The sequence below is a fragment of the Choloepus didactylus genome, chromosome X, assembly GCF_015220235.1.
Source record: "Choloepus didactylus isolate mChoDid1 chromosome X, mChoDid1.pri, whole genome shotgun sequence".
In the NCBI taxonomy this organism is placed as follows: domain Eukaryota; kingdom Metazoa; phylum Chordata; class Mammalia; order Pilosa; family Megalonychidae; genus Choloepus; species Choloepus didactylus.
This window is the reverse complement of record NC_051334.1, coordinates 131,065,197-131,084,687: the sequence shown is the minus strand read 5'-3', so window position 1 is coordinate 131,084,687 and position 19,491 is coordinate 131,065,197. Positions and strand designations below refer to the sequence as shown.

The following is a 19,491-nucleotide window of genomic DNA, read 5'->3' as shown; positions in this document are numbered from 1 at the left end:
TTCACAAATACTTGCTCCCCCTCTTTGGAGGAGGAATATATTTCCCCACCCCACCGACATCAGGGCTTGACTATGTAAACCACTTTGGATGAAAAAATGTGAGCAGATGCTTTAATTACCAGCATTATGATTTTCCATGTTCTCATTTTTTTCCCCCACCTATGATCATGGAAGCATGTGTCAAGACAGAACCTCTGACAGCCTGGGTCCCCTTTGCTGACCCAGGATATGCTACTGTGGATATGCTACATGAGCAAGAAATGAACTTTGTTTTAAGCTGCTGAGATTTTTGTTAGGTCAGCAAAGCCTAGTTTAATGGTTCTCAAGGTGGACGAGCAACATCAGTATCAGAAACTTGTTAGAAATGCAAATTCTTGGACCCCACCCTGGACTTACTGAATCAGAAATTCTGGTAATAGAGCTCATCAATCTGTGTTTTAACAAGCCCTCCAGGTAATTCTGGTGCATACTATATTTTGAAAATGACTAGACTACTTTTATCCTTTAAGGCTCAGGAAAGCCTTATCCTGTAAGGTAGAAGTTCAGTTAGTAAACCAGCTTTCTAATTAGTATGAACAGTTTTGTACCAGAATTCTGCTGTACTTAATTTAATATTTCTAATAAGTTGATTAGTGCCTAGGATTTGAAAACTTTTATACATAATTGATACCTGAATTGAGATTTGACACATCAGCATATGCTTTTACAATTAAAGAAAAGGCATCTTAGGCCAGTATCAGATAAAACTCAGGTACTCTTAACTAGCATCCTAGTAATTCTCAATTGAATATTACAAAAAGGTACCAGGAGCCAAACGTTTTAGTAATTCAACAAAATATTATATTCTTACTTTTCTGCCAATTCTTCAATGAAGACTGTTACTGAATTGTTCTCAGTTCCTACTTCCTGAATATGAGCATTATAATATCTTCCACCTGATTCCAAACGAACCTGAAAGAAGAGAAGAGAAACGGTACATCTAGTCTCAAGTCTACTGGCAGATCTGGCTTCTGCCAAACAAAAATATCACTTTTACAAAATGGAGTTCAGGGTCTACTTTTTAAAGTAGTTGATAGCAACACTGCCAACATGGTTCAATGGAGGCATCACATGCTGAACAGCCTTAAATCTAGCCACACAACTTTTGTAATGAAAATTTAACACAAAAGGAATGAAGTCCTGACTCATACTACAACATGGATAAACTTAGAAAACATTATGTTTTCATAATGTTTTATAATGTTTTCATAAAGACAAATATTGTATGATTCCATTTATAGGAAATATCCAGAATAAGAAAATTCATAGAGATAAAAAGTCGATTACAGGTTACCAGAAGCTAGGGGGGAGGGGGAAATGGGGAGTTACTGCTTAATAGGTATTTTTCGTTTGGGGTGATAAAGATATTTTGGTAATGGATGGTGGTGATGGTAGTACAACACTGTGAAAATGAGTTGTACACCTAAAAAATGGTTTAAATGGGAAATTCTGTGTTATATATATATGTTAACACGATAAAAATTAACACAATCAAAAAAACATTTTTCTAGCATTTGTAATTAAGTATTGCTAAGCTCATATTAATAACTGAAACCACAATCTTGGAGAAATAAATTACTTATTCTTCAAAGAAGAAACTAACCTGACACTTGTCTCCCAAATAGTACTGTCTCCCAGCGTACTCCATGTAATCAGATTTTTGAAGTTCTAGTTTAAAAAAAAAAAAAACAAAACAAAGGAAGATTAAAGTTCAACTGAACTGGTTCATTTCCTATTTTATATCAGTTAATTTCCGAATTCACTTTTCCACAGTGCTTTTGACAATGCTATCACTATAAGCTAAAATCTGAAAGAAAAAAAATGTCCCAAAGGGCCGTTCTCTCTTTCTTGATGGGTTACTTCTGTGGTCAACCTAAGGAGACCTGCCAGAATAGTTTTGTACTTCAAAACACAAATAGGCAGGAACTGTGAAGTTATAATCTTAGAGTTGATCAAACATCAATAATATACCAGCTAAAAGTAACACTATGCAGCTTCTTTGGAGCAACGTATTATTTTTTAGCAAGTTACTGTGTTATAAGAGGTCTTAACCTCACTCTAAATTGCTAACTATACTCAGGTTCACTGAGGTTCAAAGAGCTGAGTGTGAAACATTAAGGCTACCTTGAAGATGGTATTTTAAAGCCTAATTTGATGGATCTGTCATTTTATAAGAGAAGAGAAACAATTACCCATCTCAGTGGTCAAACTTTTTCTGTAAAGGGCCAAATAGTAAATATTTTAGGCTTTGTGAGCCATACAAACTCTGTCACAACTTCCCAACTCTGCTGTTGTAGCACACAAGCAGCCACAGACAACACATAAATGAATGAATGTGGCTATGTTCCAATAAAACTTTATTTATGGACATTGAAATTCGAATTTCATATGATTTTCATATGTATTGTGATATACTGTTTAAAAAAAATTTCCAGCCATTTAAATATGTAAAGACTACTGTTAGCTCACAAAACCATACAAAAACGTAGTCTGCTGACACCAGACCTATTCATTTATCAATGAAGACAGTCTTAACACTTTAAGATGAGCTTATTCTCAGTCACTAAGTTTCTGGTACTCTTAAAGTTATCTAAAGGCTATCTCTGCACAGTCTTTGCAAAGTTGAAGTCACAGATAAACACTGACTCTAAAAGATCCCTCCCCACTTTTAACCCTATTTGTTTGCTCCTTCAGATTTAAATCATGAATGGAATAAGATGAAAAGTACCAGGCTGCTCTTTTATAACAGTACACTGAAAATGTCTCTTGTAAGGAACAATCTGCAAAATTATTCTCCTGGATCTGTCAGGATTCAAAAGTATCATATTGCTATTTCATACCTTTTCTGCTGTCCAACCAAACATCAAATTCTACATTACGATAGATTTCTGGATCCAGGGCTTTGAGCACCTTATAGGGGAAGAGCATCTTTGATGGATTTTCTGGAGACTAAAACAAAAATAATCATGCTACAAACTCACCATCCTTAGCCTAAGTCTTCCTTCTCTGAAGAAGGAAGAATTAAGGTTTTTTTCTTCCTTTCCTGTTTTTTTTTTTAAGCCACATATATACATCTCTTTCCTATTTTATTCAAGAAATGAATGACACAATAAATTTTACTATGTTTTTTAAAATCAGGAGACTAATGAAGCAAAATGCAAATAATCCTAAAGGTCTTAGAGGGCAGAAGAGAAATACTGTCTAGAGCAGCCAACAACTCAGGACAAAATCTTATAAAAACCAATGGAAAATACACCAGGAGTAAAAATTCAGCCAGGTTTATTCAACATGTGTCACATTAATATGCACAAGGAGGTGCAAGTGATTCTGTGCCCTAAATTCACCTTGAAAAACCTGAAAAGTTTACTTCATTTTGATCAAATTCTGCTACGATTTCCAAAGGAAGTACCAGTTTTCTTCTGCCTCACCAGAATTTCTCCATATTCAATACTGTACCAAAACTGTCAGCATTTGGGATATTTTACTACACAGATATTGTTATGATAGTATTTGCCCTACTTAGCGAGCTTCAAACTGAAGGGCAATATATTAGCCTACTTGCTTTTAGGCCTACAGAGATGGCAAAAATTTCTCCTGTTTCTACAACTTTAGTAGACCAGGATTGTTACACAGTTTCTTTGAATACAATAAGGATAAGTATTATATTCTTTAATGGAAAAAAAAAAGCAGTCTTAATTTAAAAGTCTTAGCATCACAAGACTGATTACAAGCTAAATATTTATTATTGGGTTTGTAAAATTAACTCAAAAACAAGAGCTTCTGAAATTTCTCAAGTGTTCAGAGTTTGCTTCAAAAGATCTACAATCCCATTTAAATGAGAATTCAGAAAAAATTAAGCACACATTTTACATCTTCAAATAGGTAAAACCTTCAGAAAGAAAAAGATGACCAACTTCCCCCTATATGACGAGAACAGACCATCCAATGTTAACTAGTTTAAGTTATAATGCTGCAAGTCAAGAATTTTGAAGTTCTTTGCTCTAAAAAATTATCTAAATATCTAACCTTTGCTTCTTCTGTTCCTTGATTGTACCCCTCTGGTATATTTTCAACATGACAGCAGGCGCCCCACTCTTCAGCCCTAATCAAAAAGATTTAGAATAAAGAGATTTAGATAAAGGCAGCAGTTAAGAAAATTTTTAAGTCTAATGACTATACCACCACCTAGTGGTAAAGTAGCTCAGTTCTAAAAATAAGGCAAATACTTTATCATCCCAATATTTACATTTATACTTTCTTTTTATATAGGGATATACTACAATATATTTAGCAGATCACTTCCTATATTTAATACCTCCTGTGGGGACAGACTCTTTAAGATGACCCTTATGTTCCCCACCTGGTATTCACGTACTTGCATGATGCGCTTCCCGAGTTTGCTTCTAACTAATAGAACATGAAAAAGATGATAGGATGTATGTGATTACATTATGTAAGAATGTAGCACTCATCTTGCTGGTCTCTCTCTCTCTCCCTTGCTGACTGTGAGGAAGCAAGCAAGCAAGCAAGCAAGAGGCCATGCTGACAAATCCATGTGGCAAGAACTGCATATTGCTTTTAGGAGCTAAGTGTGGCCTCTAATCAACAGCCAGAAAAAAACTCAAGCTCTCAGTCCTATAGCTGCAAGCAACTGAATACTGCCAAGAACTACACAAGCAGAGAAGTGGATCCTTACCCAGTCAAAACTCCAGATAAGAACCCAGTCCTGGCCAACACTCTCATTGCAGCCTTGTGAGACCCTAACGAGAGGACCCAGCTAAGCCATGCCTGGATTCATAACCCAAAGCAGAGAAATAACTGTTGTTTAAGCAGTTAAGTTTGTGATGACAGTATTATGCAGCAATATATAAACTAATTCACCTTGCCTTCCTACTACTATAGTTTTTGTAACTCTGAAGTCCTTAAGACAGGCAGTGAAAGGAGAGGCTAGGCCTCCCTATGGTTGTGCCTAAGAGCCTCCTCCCGAATGCCTCTTTGTTGCTCAGATGTGGCCCTCTCTCTCTGGCTAAGCCAACTTGAAAGGTGAAATCACTGCCCTCCCCCCTACGTGGGATCAGACACCCAGGGGAGTGAATCTCCCTGGCAACGTGGAATATGACTCCCGGGGAGGAATGTAGACCTGGCATCGTGGGACGGAGAACATCTTCTTGACCAAAAGGGGGATGTGAAAGGAAATGAAATAAGCTTCAGTGGCAGAGAGATTCCAAAAGGAGCCGAGAGGTCACTCTGCTGGGCACTCTTATGCACACTTTAGACAACCCTTTTTAGGTTCTAAAGAATTGGGGTAGCTGGTGGTGGATACCTGAAACTATCAAACTACAACCCAGAACCCATGAATCTCGAAGACAGTTGTATAAAAATGTAGCTTATGAGGGGTGACAATGGGATTGGGAAAGCCATAAGGACCACACTCCACTTTGTCTAGTTTATGGATGGATGAGTAGAAAAATAGGGGAAGGAAACAAACAGACAAAGGTACCCAGTGTTCTTTTTTACTTCAATTGCTCTTTTTCACTCTAATTATTATTCTTGTTATTTTTGTGTGTGTGCTAATGAAGGTGTCAGGGATTGATTTTTGTGATGAATGTACAACTATGTAATGGTACTGTGAACAATCGAAAGTACGATTTGTTTTGTATGACTGCGTGGTATGTGAATATATCTCAATAAAATGAAGATAAAAAAAAAAAGACAGGCAGTGAAGAATTAAACAACTTATACCTTGACGTATGGCTGCCATTCCCTGCATCCCCAAATAAGTTTTTAAAACAAACCCTCTTCTACCAAAAAAATAAAGTTGCAAGCATTAAATATCCAAGAAATAGAACTATAAAACAAAAAGACAAGGTAACACTTGAGTTGCACCAGGACCATCTGAATTTCCAGAAAGAACTAGGATTCAGGATGAAATAAGACAGTACCCACTATATATCTCAAACACAAACTTTTCCACTAGATATGTTCAGTAACAGCTGCTTCTTTGCCGGCTCATATCTACACTCTTCTTGCATACCAAAGGCAGACACTCAAAGATTCCTAGAACTCCCCTTGGCCTGAGAAAGTCTTCCCTATTAGCTGGATGTATGTGTCAAGTGGCCACTATGAACCTGTTAACAATCAGTTTTTTTCCCTCAAATTGTGGTCGAACAGTCCATCAACATCAGAATATTTGGTGTACTTGTTAAAAGAAGCAGATTCCTAGCCCCATCCTGACCTCAAAGCTTGTGAAAGTGGACCCAGGAATCTGCCTTTGTAACAAGCACCCTAATAATTCATACATAACTAAAGCTTGAAAATCACTGGATTAGATAGTTCTAAGGTCTCTTCTAGCAATATGAAAGTGATTCTTATTTGAAGATAACCCTCCAAAGCATGAGCCTTTCACAAAAAAAAACACAACTTTTGGGTAAAACTTCTCTTGCCCCACTAAAAAATATGTATCTATATATCTATACACACGGTGTGTGTGTAATGTAAATCATAAGCTTCCAGGCCCCTTCCACTTTCAAATGATGACACATAGAAACATGAGATGATTATCATATAGCTGACATCCCTTTTTCTTTTATTACCTATCCTGAGTTGAATTCTTGTAGTCAATATGGGCATCCTCACTTCCAGTCAAAGCATTGTTTCTGTTCTTGGAGCCACTTCGAAACAATTCAACTGCAGTTTTCAACTCTTCTTCATCCACAACAAACACATCTTTATAGAGAATTTCATACAATACAGCTAAAGGAAAAAAATGGTAAAAGCTGCAATTGTGAAAATAAGATTTTCTTTTATAACAGTGTGAAAACAGCCAGAACCCAGTGTACAAGTTCAGTCGGTACCAAGAGATTCGGAGGGTCCCTAGATTTAAATACTGGAAGAAAACCATTTGAAAACACACCCAAATATTTATAAAGCCTTCACATACCCTGACAAACAGCTGCACTTGACTGAAATTGTTTTGAGTACACGGAATCATAATGACCACTACTTGAATAGCAGAGTAGAATCTGAAGAAAAGAAACACACACACATAGAACAATTAAGTGAATGTTATACATCTTACAACTGTGATACACTTCAAAGTAAGATGTCAGAAACTTAGAAATTAAGTGATTTACTATTTTATACAAAGTATTTTTTTACATCTCAATACAATTATCTCATAAAGAAGTTTTCTTGACAGGGACTTTTAAATGCTAAGATTAAATGGATTCCTAATATGCCAAACAAGTCTTGATTTAAAAATTTGCAAAAGACAGGAACTTTTACAAATTGAATGAGTGAATATAAAAGAAAGCCTAACAGTAGCAGTCAAGAAACCAAGCCTGACTCGTGAGAATGACTGGAGAAATTAGGTCAAATACCCAAATCCCCCAAACTTGGACTATGGGGGCAGCAGGAGAGAGAAGGCCCTTCATTCAATTTATTCTAAAGGTTATCCACCGTACTGAATAGCAATATATCAAATAAACTATAGGAGCAATACTCCTAAAGAGACTTTCCCAATGAATTAAGGCATTGAGATGGCTAAAAAATGAGAGGTTAAGCTTCTTAACTGATTTCTTCAACCCCCAGTTTCTTCAATTCAGAGGCCATTCTCACTAACCAAATTATTTCAGAAAAAAACTCTCCCTGGCTCCACATGATGAGATTCATTTACATAACAGCTCCAAAACCCTACTGAATTTTTGTTCAAAAACCTTTGTCTTGCATAAGGGATATAATCCCTAGTGTTTGAAGCCATTACTGGTATCAGCAACCTGAAGTACCAAAGATAATTCCCTGTGATTTATGGGAGAATAATGCCACCAGGCTTCCTTGGCAGAAAATTATTTTAAGCACTCTTCTTCGTAACTTCCTTCACTACCCTGGGCTAACTTCTCCCAGTACTTAAGTTCTCTGATCCCAGGCCTATCATTCTTCCCTAGCCGTTTTTCAAAGTCACAATTCCAACTCCATCAGTATAATCCATTTCAAAGTAAGAAGAGCAAGTGTCAAACTAAAGTAACTTACAGTAAGGTTTAAGTTAAGAATAGGCTTCACCTACCAGAAGGGGTATTCGCATTTAAGAGGAGTTATTAACCCAAAAGAACTTTATACAGATTTTGAACAGAGAAATCCTTTTTAGTTTGGCTTACAAGAACAAAGAAAGATTAATAACTGGAGGCAGTTGTTAAGGAGTACTTGAAGGATCCCAGCTAACGAGAACTAATTAATAAATAGGCAGGAATGAAAATGGAGATATTGAACAATTTCTCCATTCAAGTGGCAAGACAGATGTCTTGATTGGAAGAGGCAAAACTAGGCATGATGGCTTTTATGTTCCTGGTGGTATCCCAATATATAATAATTCTCTCATACACACTTTCAGGTGGCGTGTTTGTTGGGGATGGGTATGTAATGGAAATAAACTAGTGAAATAATGAAGTAGATCAATATTACTGATAAGGATAGTTATCTGGAAAGAACAAGTAATAGAATGTTAAGTATGAGCCCATCTATATTTTTAAAAAAACATAAATGCAAAGAAAATGACACAGAAGGATAACCTACCCAAACTTAATAGTTGTTACCTTTAGGAAAGGCATGAGATTGAAGAGCATGAATGGGGACTTTCCTTTTTACTCTACATCTCCAGATTTAAGTTTTATTTTGTTTTTAATATAAGTATGTATTTCTATTCTTTCTAGACAGAGCAAATGGGTGGAGAGTGAAGATGGCTAGTTTCCAGGAGAATTTGCTTTGACACTGAATACATTTAAGAAGTTGAAGAAAATATGTAGAATTCAGAGTCAACACAGAAGAAGGGGGAAAGTGTCAAGGTCAACATTTGACATCTTTGAACCTTTTCTCTAAAGTTGATTCCATATAGGATTTGTTAATGGTGTTCACTGCTTTTAATGAAGCCATTTTTGAATGCCCAAACAATTCAAATATAAATTTTAGGAGCTTGAACTGAGATACAGTAACTGAGTTTTAGGCAAAGCAAAATATCACACAAAAGTGGACTGATGCCACCTGGTTTTTCCATATTAAATTTTAGTATGAACAAATATACTCACTTTATAGATTCCCAGTTCAGACATACTTATATATGCCACTATCTTGGGCATGCACGTACCCACTGCTGAGTATTAACTCTGTATGCATACATGGATAAGATATGTGCTATTCTTATGATTATACATTCAAGAGGTCTTACATTTTTGTACTCTTCTGGCTCCCAACAGGTGATGCTTTCCCCTTTATTAGCTCAATAGTATTTCTATAAGATGTACAAGACTCATTTAAAAATGGAGCTGTATAAATGTAAAACTAGGTGGTGGGTATATAGAGTATTCACTGTATGAATCTTTCAATTTTTCACTTATGAGAATTTTCACAATAAAACGTTAGGGAAAAAAAACTGAACTATAGGTTTAAGGATTCTTAGGTAAAGATCTAAATGTCCAAATCTCATCTCATGCAGTGATGTGTATAATTGCTAAAATACAAAAGCTAACATTCCTCTTCCTCAAACAAGTCTGTTTCTGATTATGCCATATCTTCACCTAAAAGCTTTGAATGAGTATTTAGGGGCAAGTGCACTGATGTCTGAAATTTACTGTGAAACACATCAAAAAGTAAGATGGCTTGATGAATGGATAGACGGATGGAGAGATAACTGATAAAACAAGTGTACTAAAATTGTTAACAGCAGAATCTAGGGTGCTCACTGTAAAATTCTTTTAGTTTTTCTCTGTTTGAAATTTTTAGTAAAATGTTGGAAAAAAGTTTAAAATGATTATCCTGAACAATGAAAAGCCAAGCATGGCATACTATATCCCTCATTATGTAATTCTAACCTTTCAGCATCCCCTCCCCCAATCAACCACTTTTGCTTCCATGTCTTTACATAAAGTGTTTCCTCTGAATAGAATGCCCTTCATACCTGATGAACTCATATTTTATACACCACTTAAATTTCACTACTGCTATGAAGCTTTATAAGCCTGCTAAAGCAGAGCGAAGGACATTTTATTCTGTGCTCTTTGTACATACTTCTATTATAAAATGTACCATTTTGCCGTAATTATTTATATGTCTTTCTTCATAGCCTTTAAGCCTTTGGAGGACAAGGATTTTGTTGTACTCATTTTGGTACCCCAAAAAGCCCAATACAGTGAACACTATAGGGGCTCATGTTTGCTAAACAAACTAGATGGTAGTGCCCTGGTAAAGCAATTAATATGCCCAATTTATACTTATCTTCTAAGTTATCTCTTGGGTCCTACCCAGTCTTCTCTATTCTTGCTGCAACTTGCCAAGTTCAGGTCTTTTCCCTGGATTATGGTCACAGCATCCTAAAAATTTTCCAAGTGTCTAGTCTTGTCTTACCTTAAGTAAAATGTTGCCTAAATTTTGCTCCATGGTATGAAATGAGAATTGTAAAATTCAAATATTGTACAGTACACATTCACTAATCAAATACTCAGGATAAAGGCTTTTTAAAAAAGTATTTAAAAATACTTTTTTCAAGAAAAGCTGAACACTGAAGAGTCAATTTTTTCTGCTGAGTGTTCTCAACCAATAAAATAACCTACTATTATTTTTCAAGCACCTTACTAGGCAATGGTAGAACACTGTCCCTGCCTTCAAGAACTTTCAGACTAATGGGAGAAACACAAATATAATGTGATAATTACTAAGTTACTTGGGAGCTTCTAGGGAGCACAAAAGAAGGAAATAACTCAAGGAGAGTTGGGAAAGTTTCAGAGAAATTGACATTTGAGATAAAGAGGAACAAAAAGCATGAAAGTAGTACTATATGTTAGCATGATGTACTAAGGCTGGAAGACAATGAAGCTGGTAAGGTTTGGGAACCATTAGGGGCACTCAATGCCTAGCCACAGAGTTTGAAGTTTATCTCCTAGTCAATGAGGAGCCAATTAAGGTTTGGAGTGTTTCTGTTTATCACCAGTGACAAGATCAGATCAGTTTAGATAGTTTACTACACAAAGAATGGCTTCGCATTTAGACTGTATTTTTTCATGAAGTACATGAAAAATAAAAAGAGTAATTCTTAATATCCTGGGAAGCCAGCATCATTCAATTTCTTTCATTTTAGTAAACATTCACATATATTACCTTGTCTTTGTAGCCATTATCAGTGACATAAGTTGGAGGTTTTCCAGGATAACGATAAAGAATGAAATCCCGACTAGATGGGCAAAAAACAAAGATGGGGAAGAAAAGAACAATTTAGTATATGTAATAGAGAGAACAGTATCTGTGCTTTTAAACTGCCTACCTTATTCATGTAAAATAATCAAAATATTTAAGAGGCTAAATAATATTAATTCTAGGTAGACAGCTGACCATCCCTAAAATTCTATGGGTTTTAATATTTTTGATGGATATTAATTTCAGAGGAATCAGGGTAAGATAGATTACCAACTGTATGTGAATTTGGGGGGGGGGCAGTTTTCCTTTAAAGCATGGATTGGTAATTTTTTTCTTTAAAAGGCCAGATAATAAATATTTCAGGTATTGCATGCCTTACGGTTTCTTGTCACAACTATTCAACTGGGCCTTTGTAGAATGAAAGAAGCCACAAACAATGCATAAATAAATTAGTATAACTGTGTTCCAATAAAACTATATACGGACACTGAAATTTAAGCGTCATAATTTTCACATATCATGAACATTATTCTTTTAATTTTTTAACCATTTAAAAATATAAAAATCATTCTTAGCTTGAGGGCTATACAAAAAAAGGAAACAGGCTGATTTAAAAGTTAACTCCTGATTTAAAAGCAACAACTGATTAGCCACCTGCAAAATGCCTTTCCTATACTACTCCTTCCTGGATTTAGTCAGAAATGGGCAGACTGCAAAACACTGACTTGAGCAAGTCAAATGAACAAGAGATCCCCACTAGCCTCTAACCAAAATCATAGTTTTCAAAACTCAACAGCTTTCAAAAGATGCCAGTTTTGCAATTTTAAAGACTGAAACAGAACTTAAGAGCAATAGAGCAGTGTTTCTCAACTTTTTCCCCCACTATCACTCCTCCAAGTACTTTCCAGACTTTCCTAATTACCCCCATGAAATCGTAATATCACAGATATAATTGCATATCTGTTAATGTACCATGGCCCTTTGAAGGGCCACAAACCATTGTAGTATCTAAGATTTTTTTGTCCCCCAAGAACCAATTTTCACAACCTTGGGTGCAATACTGCTCCCATGGACAATGCATGCCATAGAGACACAAAGTTTAAGAGACAAAAATTCTCCTAAAAGACAAATATTCTAATTTCCTACAAGAATAATACCAGCAATTCTCACAGTCCTTTATTCTTCCATTCAGACACAAATGCTACATATAAGGCATCTGTAATAAGGTTTTCCACCCCAAACCTGCACCAAACTGACTTTTTTTTAGACCTTTTCACTCTAGATAAAAATAAATCAAATTTCAAATTTCAAACTGTAAAGAGAATATAAAAGAAACATTATATATAAACACAAACACACATACACACACACAAACACATTTAAAAGGGGATACAACTTACTTATAAATTAGAGAAAGAGCTCTTATTTCCAGCTGGCCAGCACTTTCCTAAACATAAATAGTACATAAAGTTTAAAAAAATAAAACATTCTGTAGCTACAAAGTAGGAGTTATTTCTAAGTTCAACAGTTTTTTAGCTACTTAGCACTTAGATGAAGAATCTGTAGAACACATAACTTGCTTTGGAGGCTGGAATATTGTTACTGATTAACATCAACTTACTCTGTAAAAAAGGAGACTTAAAGCCCTTCTTAGTCATTAAGTAATAAGGAAAGTTAATGAGATACTTAAAAGGCACAATAAAAATGGAACTAGCCCGAGAATACAAAGGAAGCAGAGTATTTAGCTAAATGTGTTTTTAAGACCAGAACAATGGAATTAATTTTATCACATGAAAGTACTTCTAAATAAAGTATGTGTTTATTCCCACAAAAGGAAGGATAACTACAAATCAGAGGGATTGTTTGATAAAAAGTATTTAAAAATGACTACTTGGTAACGTTCATTCATCACCACCCCTCCCCCATTAAAGTGAAAAGGCTTAGTGTTCTCAAGCAGAAATGTTTGTAATGCCTTCAGCAATTTCAAGAGTATACGGGTAAGACTGTTAACTCACAATTCTCAATATTCAACACAAAACAAGAGGTCAATTGCCAGCCTCTCAACTTTTTCAACACTATCTGATTCAACAGCTAGCTACTAAAAAAATATATTGAGTCTGGCTAAATTGACATAATTGAATACTTAGGTTACTATTCCAAATACTCTCAAAGGATTAAGCCCCATATTTGATCTTACCTTGGGATCTCCCAACCGTTCCAGGTATTTCTCAAAAGATCCCTCCACAGACTTCAAAAATAAAACAAATGACTTAACCAAATACATAGCATTACTGAAATCTGATTATATTCTTCAATATTATTCTCCAATGGCTTTTTTTGGTTCAACTCAATCATTATGGTATTAAATTACTACTTTGCATAGCACCTCAAGAAGATTTGCACATATACAAAAATTAAAAGAGCAGAAAGGCTGGATTATCTTAAGAATTGGTCCTGGCTTATCTGCATACCAGTGCATTTCATCAAATGGTATGCCTTTGAGTTTCTTTTGAAATACCAATTTAAGTAGACAATCAAGCAAGCCAAATAATTACAAGGATTTAAAAGTTGACAGGAGATATGCATTTATGGATTTAAAGTGAGGAACTTTAAAGAGAATTTCATTAGTTTCAAAAAAAAAAAAAAAAAGCCAAGGTACAAGGGAATTTTGGGGGATGATGGACATGTTCTATATCTTGATTGTGGTGGCAGTCCCATGACTGTATACAAACTGCCAAAACTAAAACCTGTAAACTTAAAACGGTGAATAAAATTGCATATAAAATATACCTTGATATAAATAAGAATAAACTCAGAGAATACAAAATAGATTTATCTCTAATTCCAATTTTTAATTTCCTAGTCACTTTTTAAAAACAGCTTTATCGGGACATAACTGACATACAATAAAGAAACCATCACCACAATCAAAAGTGAACACATTTGTCACCCCCAAGTTTCCTTGTGCCCCTCTGTAACCCCACCTGCTCCCCAAGCAACCATTAATCTGCTTTTTGTCACTATAGTTTTAGTTTGCAGTTTCTAGAGTTTTACATAAAGGAAATCATACAGTATGTACCCTTTCCTGCGTCTGCCTTCTTACATTAAGCATAATTATTTTGAGATTCATCCATGTTGTCATGTGTGTCAATAACAACTTGTTTTAAAGTTTTACATACATCCTTGTCCATGAGCAACAACATCACTTGGGAGTTTGTTAAAAATGCAGAAATCTCAGGTCCCACCTTAAACCTACTGAATCAGAATCTGTATTTCAACAAGATCCCTAGGTGATCTGTATACACAAAAATATTTGAGATGCACTGCTTTACACCATGGTCTTGCATTTGAAGTAATTTCACAAATAATCCTTTCCGCAGGTGTGGTGAAGACTATAATGAACTTCAAGCTAATGAGCTTTAAAGTTAAAAAGCCTTCACATAGTTTTAAAATTCCCTGAAATCTGTTGAGAAAATTAAGAGTAAACCTTGAAGAGAAGGAAAATACCCATGATATACAGTCATAAAAAAATAAATAATACTAGAAAGTATAGGAGTTAAAGAAAATAAAAAGCCACATGAAAGAGCACACTTCAAATCAGAGCTTGATGAAACCTCCAGTTTTGTTAATAAGAATTCAAATACTTGAACATTTACAAAGATGCCCTCTAGAAGTTGTTTTACTTTAAGTAAACTATTAGTGGCAGAGCTCCAATTATCACAATCTGTCACATGCAAAGACTGGATGTTTGGGACCAATTTGTTTCCTTACAATTAAGCCTTACAAGTTACCTCAAACGGACTGGTTGAAGTTTACTGTCACAGATTAGGCAAGAGAATAGAGGTGGATCCATTTGCATATTAACATAACCAAACCTTTACAATGTCATGAACTACTAATAATTGTTCAAGAAAACAATGGTATGGATAATACAAAACAGCAGTTAAAAAGTAACTTTTTAGGGTTTCTTTTTGTAGGGTGAAGGAAAGAAATAGTGGGAAGGATACAGATTAACCTTTTTCTTAATTGCTAATTACACTACAAAACAATTCTGAGGCAGCCCAGAGTATGCTAGCTAGGGGTAAACCAGCTGGGAATTAAATATTGGCTACTGAGACAAGAGACTGCAAAAAATTTAGTTTTAGCATATAAATGCTCAAAATCCATTTTCCCAGTTGCTACACACTCTACAGACAACTCCCCCCTGGGTATGTATTCTACTTACAGACTCAAAAGTTTGTTGATTTTCCCTCATATATGAGACACAAGCCTTCCTGATTTCCAAATGATGGACCTGGCTGCAAAACAACTGAAAAGAAGGGAAAGACCAACTCATAATCAGCAGTCATTTGAAACAGAAGCTTCGAAATTAAGACTATAAAATGAAAACTTAAGTGTCTTATTCAAAACATAAACAGGAAATTGGGAAACTAAATCCTGATCTTACTAAAAATGTTTTACTATCTTTAGTAGGATTGGGGAGGGATAATCTGTCATGCCCTCCCCCCTTGCTACTCCCAATTTTGTATTATTCCTTAAGGCACAGCCTATAAAATTGTCTTTAGACACGCAATTTAGAGGAAGCAGGGACTGCTTACTTATAGGATGAAGTTACATTTCAAAGTTCTTTAAGCCCATTATCTTATTGCTCCCACAATTCAAAGAGGCATTTAGAAAACAGAAAAGAGAAGAGGCACAACAATATATTTGGACTAATCAGCAAAGGTGTGCACCAAGCTAAAACCAAAAGGAGCAGAAAGCCTCCTTTCCAGGACCCGATAAGCCTGGATGTTTTGTTCCCCTAGGAAAGAGAAAAGGGATTTTTTCTTTTTGTTTTTTAACAGTTAGGGAACTTTTACTTGGGTTGCAGGTCTTCAGGACCATGCTAAGCCTCAAACTCTGAAAATTCACCATAGGGTTGATGCATTTGTTTTACTTTTACCTGCTCCGAAACAGCCCGAAAGAGACAAGAGGCATCCTTGGCAGTCAGCTTTCGAAACAGCCCTAAGCTGCCTAAATAATCATCCATGGACGCCTCATTCAGAGACTTCTGGCCGCAGTACTTTTTCCATCCTTTTTGCATTGTGCAGAGGGAGGGCGGGGATAAAGGAACAGAAGTGTAGCAACAAGAAAAAGCAGACTGCAGGTAGGAGTGGGCAGAGGTGACAAGGGCTTGCTTATGCAGGTATCCAGAAAGCAACCGAGTCTAGGCACGAGAAGGCAGTTGGAGGCAGCGCAGCAGCGTCTTGGCACCTTTCAAGAGGAGAAGCCAAGAGCTGGCTTGCACGGGACAAGTCGGGACCCTGTGAAAAGAAGAGAAAGAACCGATGCTCCTAGGAATAAGGCACTCGACTTGAGAAGGAGACATGGAAGGGAGACTGCTTGCAGAGCTACCTCGTTAGAGAAGGGTGGGATTAACCCAATCAGCCCAAGGTTGAGAGAGGTATGCACAAGCAGCTGAGCTTTGGAGACCAAACGGGAGCAGTGTTTGCAGCTTAACTCAGGGCAACTGCTGCACGAGGCAGCAAAGGCACTGCAATAAGGTTCAGGTGTGTGTCACGCATCCTGGCCCACATTACATTGCTTTAAAATCACTGTCCAAATTTTCAACTCCAGTCTCTGCCCAAATTCCCTGCTCCCTTCACAGTTTCAGGGAGATGAAGGAAAAAAATATGAACTTAATTAACTAGTAAACTTTTGCATTAAGAATATGTTTTAAAAACAAAGGGAAAAGAAACCTTCCTTGATCTCTAGGCCCACGGGTCACAGTTCAAGCAAACTAAAGTACCAAAGCGATTATCTGGACATTTCAGGTGTGGAGTTTAAGTAATCTCATTTAGTTATCCTCAATAATAACCCTCTGCTAAGGTCACGGAATCTAAATCTATTAGCTATGTCAGGATACCCTGATAAGATTCTTGAATAATGTCTCAAAATAATTGTGCAGCATTAACTAAAAGAAACAATGCAAAAGTATGTTTTTTTTTAAAAATAGAACAATGAAATTTTTAATTGAAGCAATATAAAAAGAATATCTTACAAACTTTCTAATAGGCTACATTTAAAATGCTTATGACATGGTATGAAAGGCACTGGACATGAAAGCAATGCTTAATGTCTTGTTAAGAGTACTTTTCCAGAAAAACTTCTCTGGATTCTAAGAAAACCAAAGTAAAATGAGACCTGTGCTCATTTTATACAAGTGACAGAACTGGACACTTATATTACCTGATTGCACTATCAACTGTCTTCCTCATTTTTATTTGAATGCCAAAATCCAATTCCTTTCTGTAAGTGTTGATAGAATAATTTAAATCTAGGTCAAAAGCTGGCTTTGAAGAAGCTGCAAAATTAAGCTGTTTTCAAAATAACTATTCTTGTATTTGTAGATCCAGTAGTAATTATGAATGCCAGCTATAGGAAATCAATTTTATAACTTAGGAATGAAATAAGTTAGGACTGGTAGACAAAGCAATAAAAGTCTGCCTTAAGCCCTTAACATACCAATTTCAAACTACCTTAATTAATTTCTTTTTTAAAGAAACCATAACACTGGGAAAGTGATTCCTTTCACAAAAGTTCTTAAATACATGGTTTGGGGGGAAGGATCACCATCTTTCTTTAAGGCCACTAATTCACCAAGAAAAATTAATTAGGGGTTACAATTTAAAAGTTAATTCATTTTTGGCATTTTGTACTGTAGAGAAAAATATAAATTCTTCCTTTCTATTTTTAAGCTAAAAATAATGTAGATAAAACATTAATACTAAACCATATACTTCATATTCAGGAAGGGAATGGAGGAAAGGAAAATCAGGAGAAGGAGAGAGATGATCAGAAAAGTAATAGGAGAAAGAGCTGGAAACAAAGAGAAGAAAAAGTAGATAGGAAGACAGAAAACAAAATCGAAAAAAACATAAACAGAGGAAGGATACAGAAATAGACACACAAATATGGTCAACAGATTTATGACAAAGGTGCAAAAGCCATTCAATAGAGAAAAAAGTATTCTCATCAAATGATACTCAAACAATTTGATAGCCATATGCAGAAAAGATGATCCTCAACCTATGCATCACAATCTGTACAATAATTAACTCAAAATAGATCACAGATGTAAAAGTAAAATATACAACTATAAAACCTTCAGAAACAAGCATAGGAGAAAATCTTCAAGACTGTACAAGTTTTTGTGTGGGCATACGTTCAATTCTCTTATGTATATACCCAGAGTGGAATTGCTGGAATTGCTTGATCATATATCAACTCCATGTTTAACCATTTGAGGAACTGCCAGACTCTTTCCCACAGAACCTGCACCATTTTACATTCCTACCAGCAGTGTATGAGGGTTTCAATTTCTCCACATCCTCGCTGACACTCATTATTGTCTATCTTTTTAATTCTAGCCATCCTAGTGTGTGTGAAGTGCTATCTCACTGTCATTTTGATTTGCATTTCCTTGATGGCTAATGACGTTGAACATTCTTTCACGTGCTTACCAGCCATTTGTATGGCTTTGGAGAAATGTCTATTCAGATCCTTTGTCTATTCTTTTAATTGGGTTAGTTTGTCTTTTTATTACTGAGTTGTAATAGTTCATTACATGTTCTAAATACAAGTCTTTTATCAGATACATGATTTACAAAATTTTCTCCCATTCTGTGGATTGTCTTTTCACTTTCTTCGTGTCCTTTGAAGCGCAAGATTTATGCTCAACCTCATTAGATATTAGGGAAATGTAAATTAAAAACACAATGAGGAAAAAAACCCACAAGATACTACTATAAACATCTTACAATGGCTAAAATTTTAAAAATATTGAAAAACTGGCAATACCAAGTGATGACAAGCATGTGGAGCAACTGGAACTCTCATAAACTGCTCATGGGAATGGAAAATAGTACAGATACTCTAGAAAATAGTTGAGCAGTCTTTATAAAGTGAAACATAGAGTTACCACATGACCCAGCAATCTCACTTCTCAGTATCTACCCTTTAGAAATGAAAGCTTATGTTCACATAAAAACCTATACTGTGAATATTTATAGCAGCTTTATAATCATGAGCCACCAAAACTTCTTTCAACTGGTGAACTGACAAACTGTAGTACATCCATTCAACAGTACATTCATTCAATAGAACACTACTAAGCAATAAAAAAATAACAAACTAGTAATACACACAAGAACATGGATGAATCTCAAATGCATCATGTTAAGTGAAAAGAAGGCTGCATTTATATGACATTCTGGAAAAGGCAAAACTGTAAGA

At 35.6% G+C, this 19,491-nt stretch overlaps 1 protein-coding gene across 2 annotated transcripts in view; it reads right to left on the bottom strand.

The window, feature by feature from the left end:
- LOC119522571 (putative bifunctional UDP-N-acetylglucosamine transferase and deubiquitinase ALG13) overlaps positions 1-19,491 on the bottom strand; it is a 97,823-nt gene that overhangs the window by 68,615 nt on the left and 9,717 nt on the right. Inside the window, exons 1-11 of one of the 2 annotated variants that reach the window (XM_037820985.1) lie at positions 16,160-18,065; positions 15,443-15,526; positions 13,415-13,465; positions 12,618-12,664; positions 11,182-11,254; positions 6,980-7,061; positions 6,633-6,792; positions 4,066-4,141; positions 2,880-2,988; positions 1,643-1,707; positions 851-951 (exon numbers count right to left, since the gene is read on the bottom strand). In XM_037820985.1, coding sequence (XP_037676913.1) covers positions 851-951; positions 1,643-1,707; positions 2,880-2,988; positions 4,066-4,141; positions 6,633-6,792; positions 6,980-7,061; positions 11,182-11,254; positions 12,618-12,664; positions 13,415-13,465; positions 15,443-15,526; positions 16,160-16,300 — 989 coding nt within the window. In that variant the 5' untranslated portion in view covers positions 16,301-18,065. Of the gene's footprint in view, positions 1-850; positions 952-1,642; positions 1,708-2,879; positions 2,989-4,065; positions 4,142-6,632; positions 6,793-6,979; positions 7,062-11,181; positions 11,255-12,617; positions 12,665-13,414; positions 13,466-15,442; positions 15,527-16,159; positions 18,066-19,491 lie in introns of those variants that run through there. The other variant, XM_037820986.1, reaches the window with a different exon arrangement.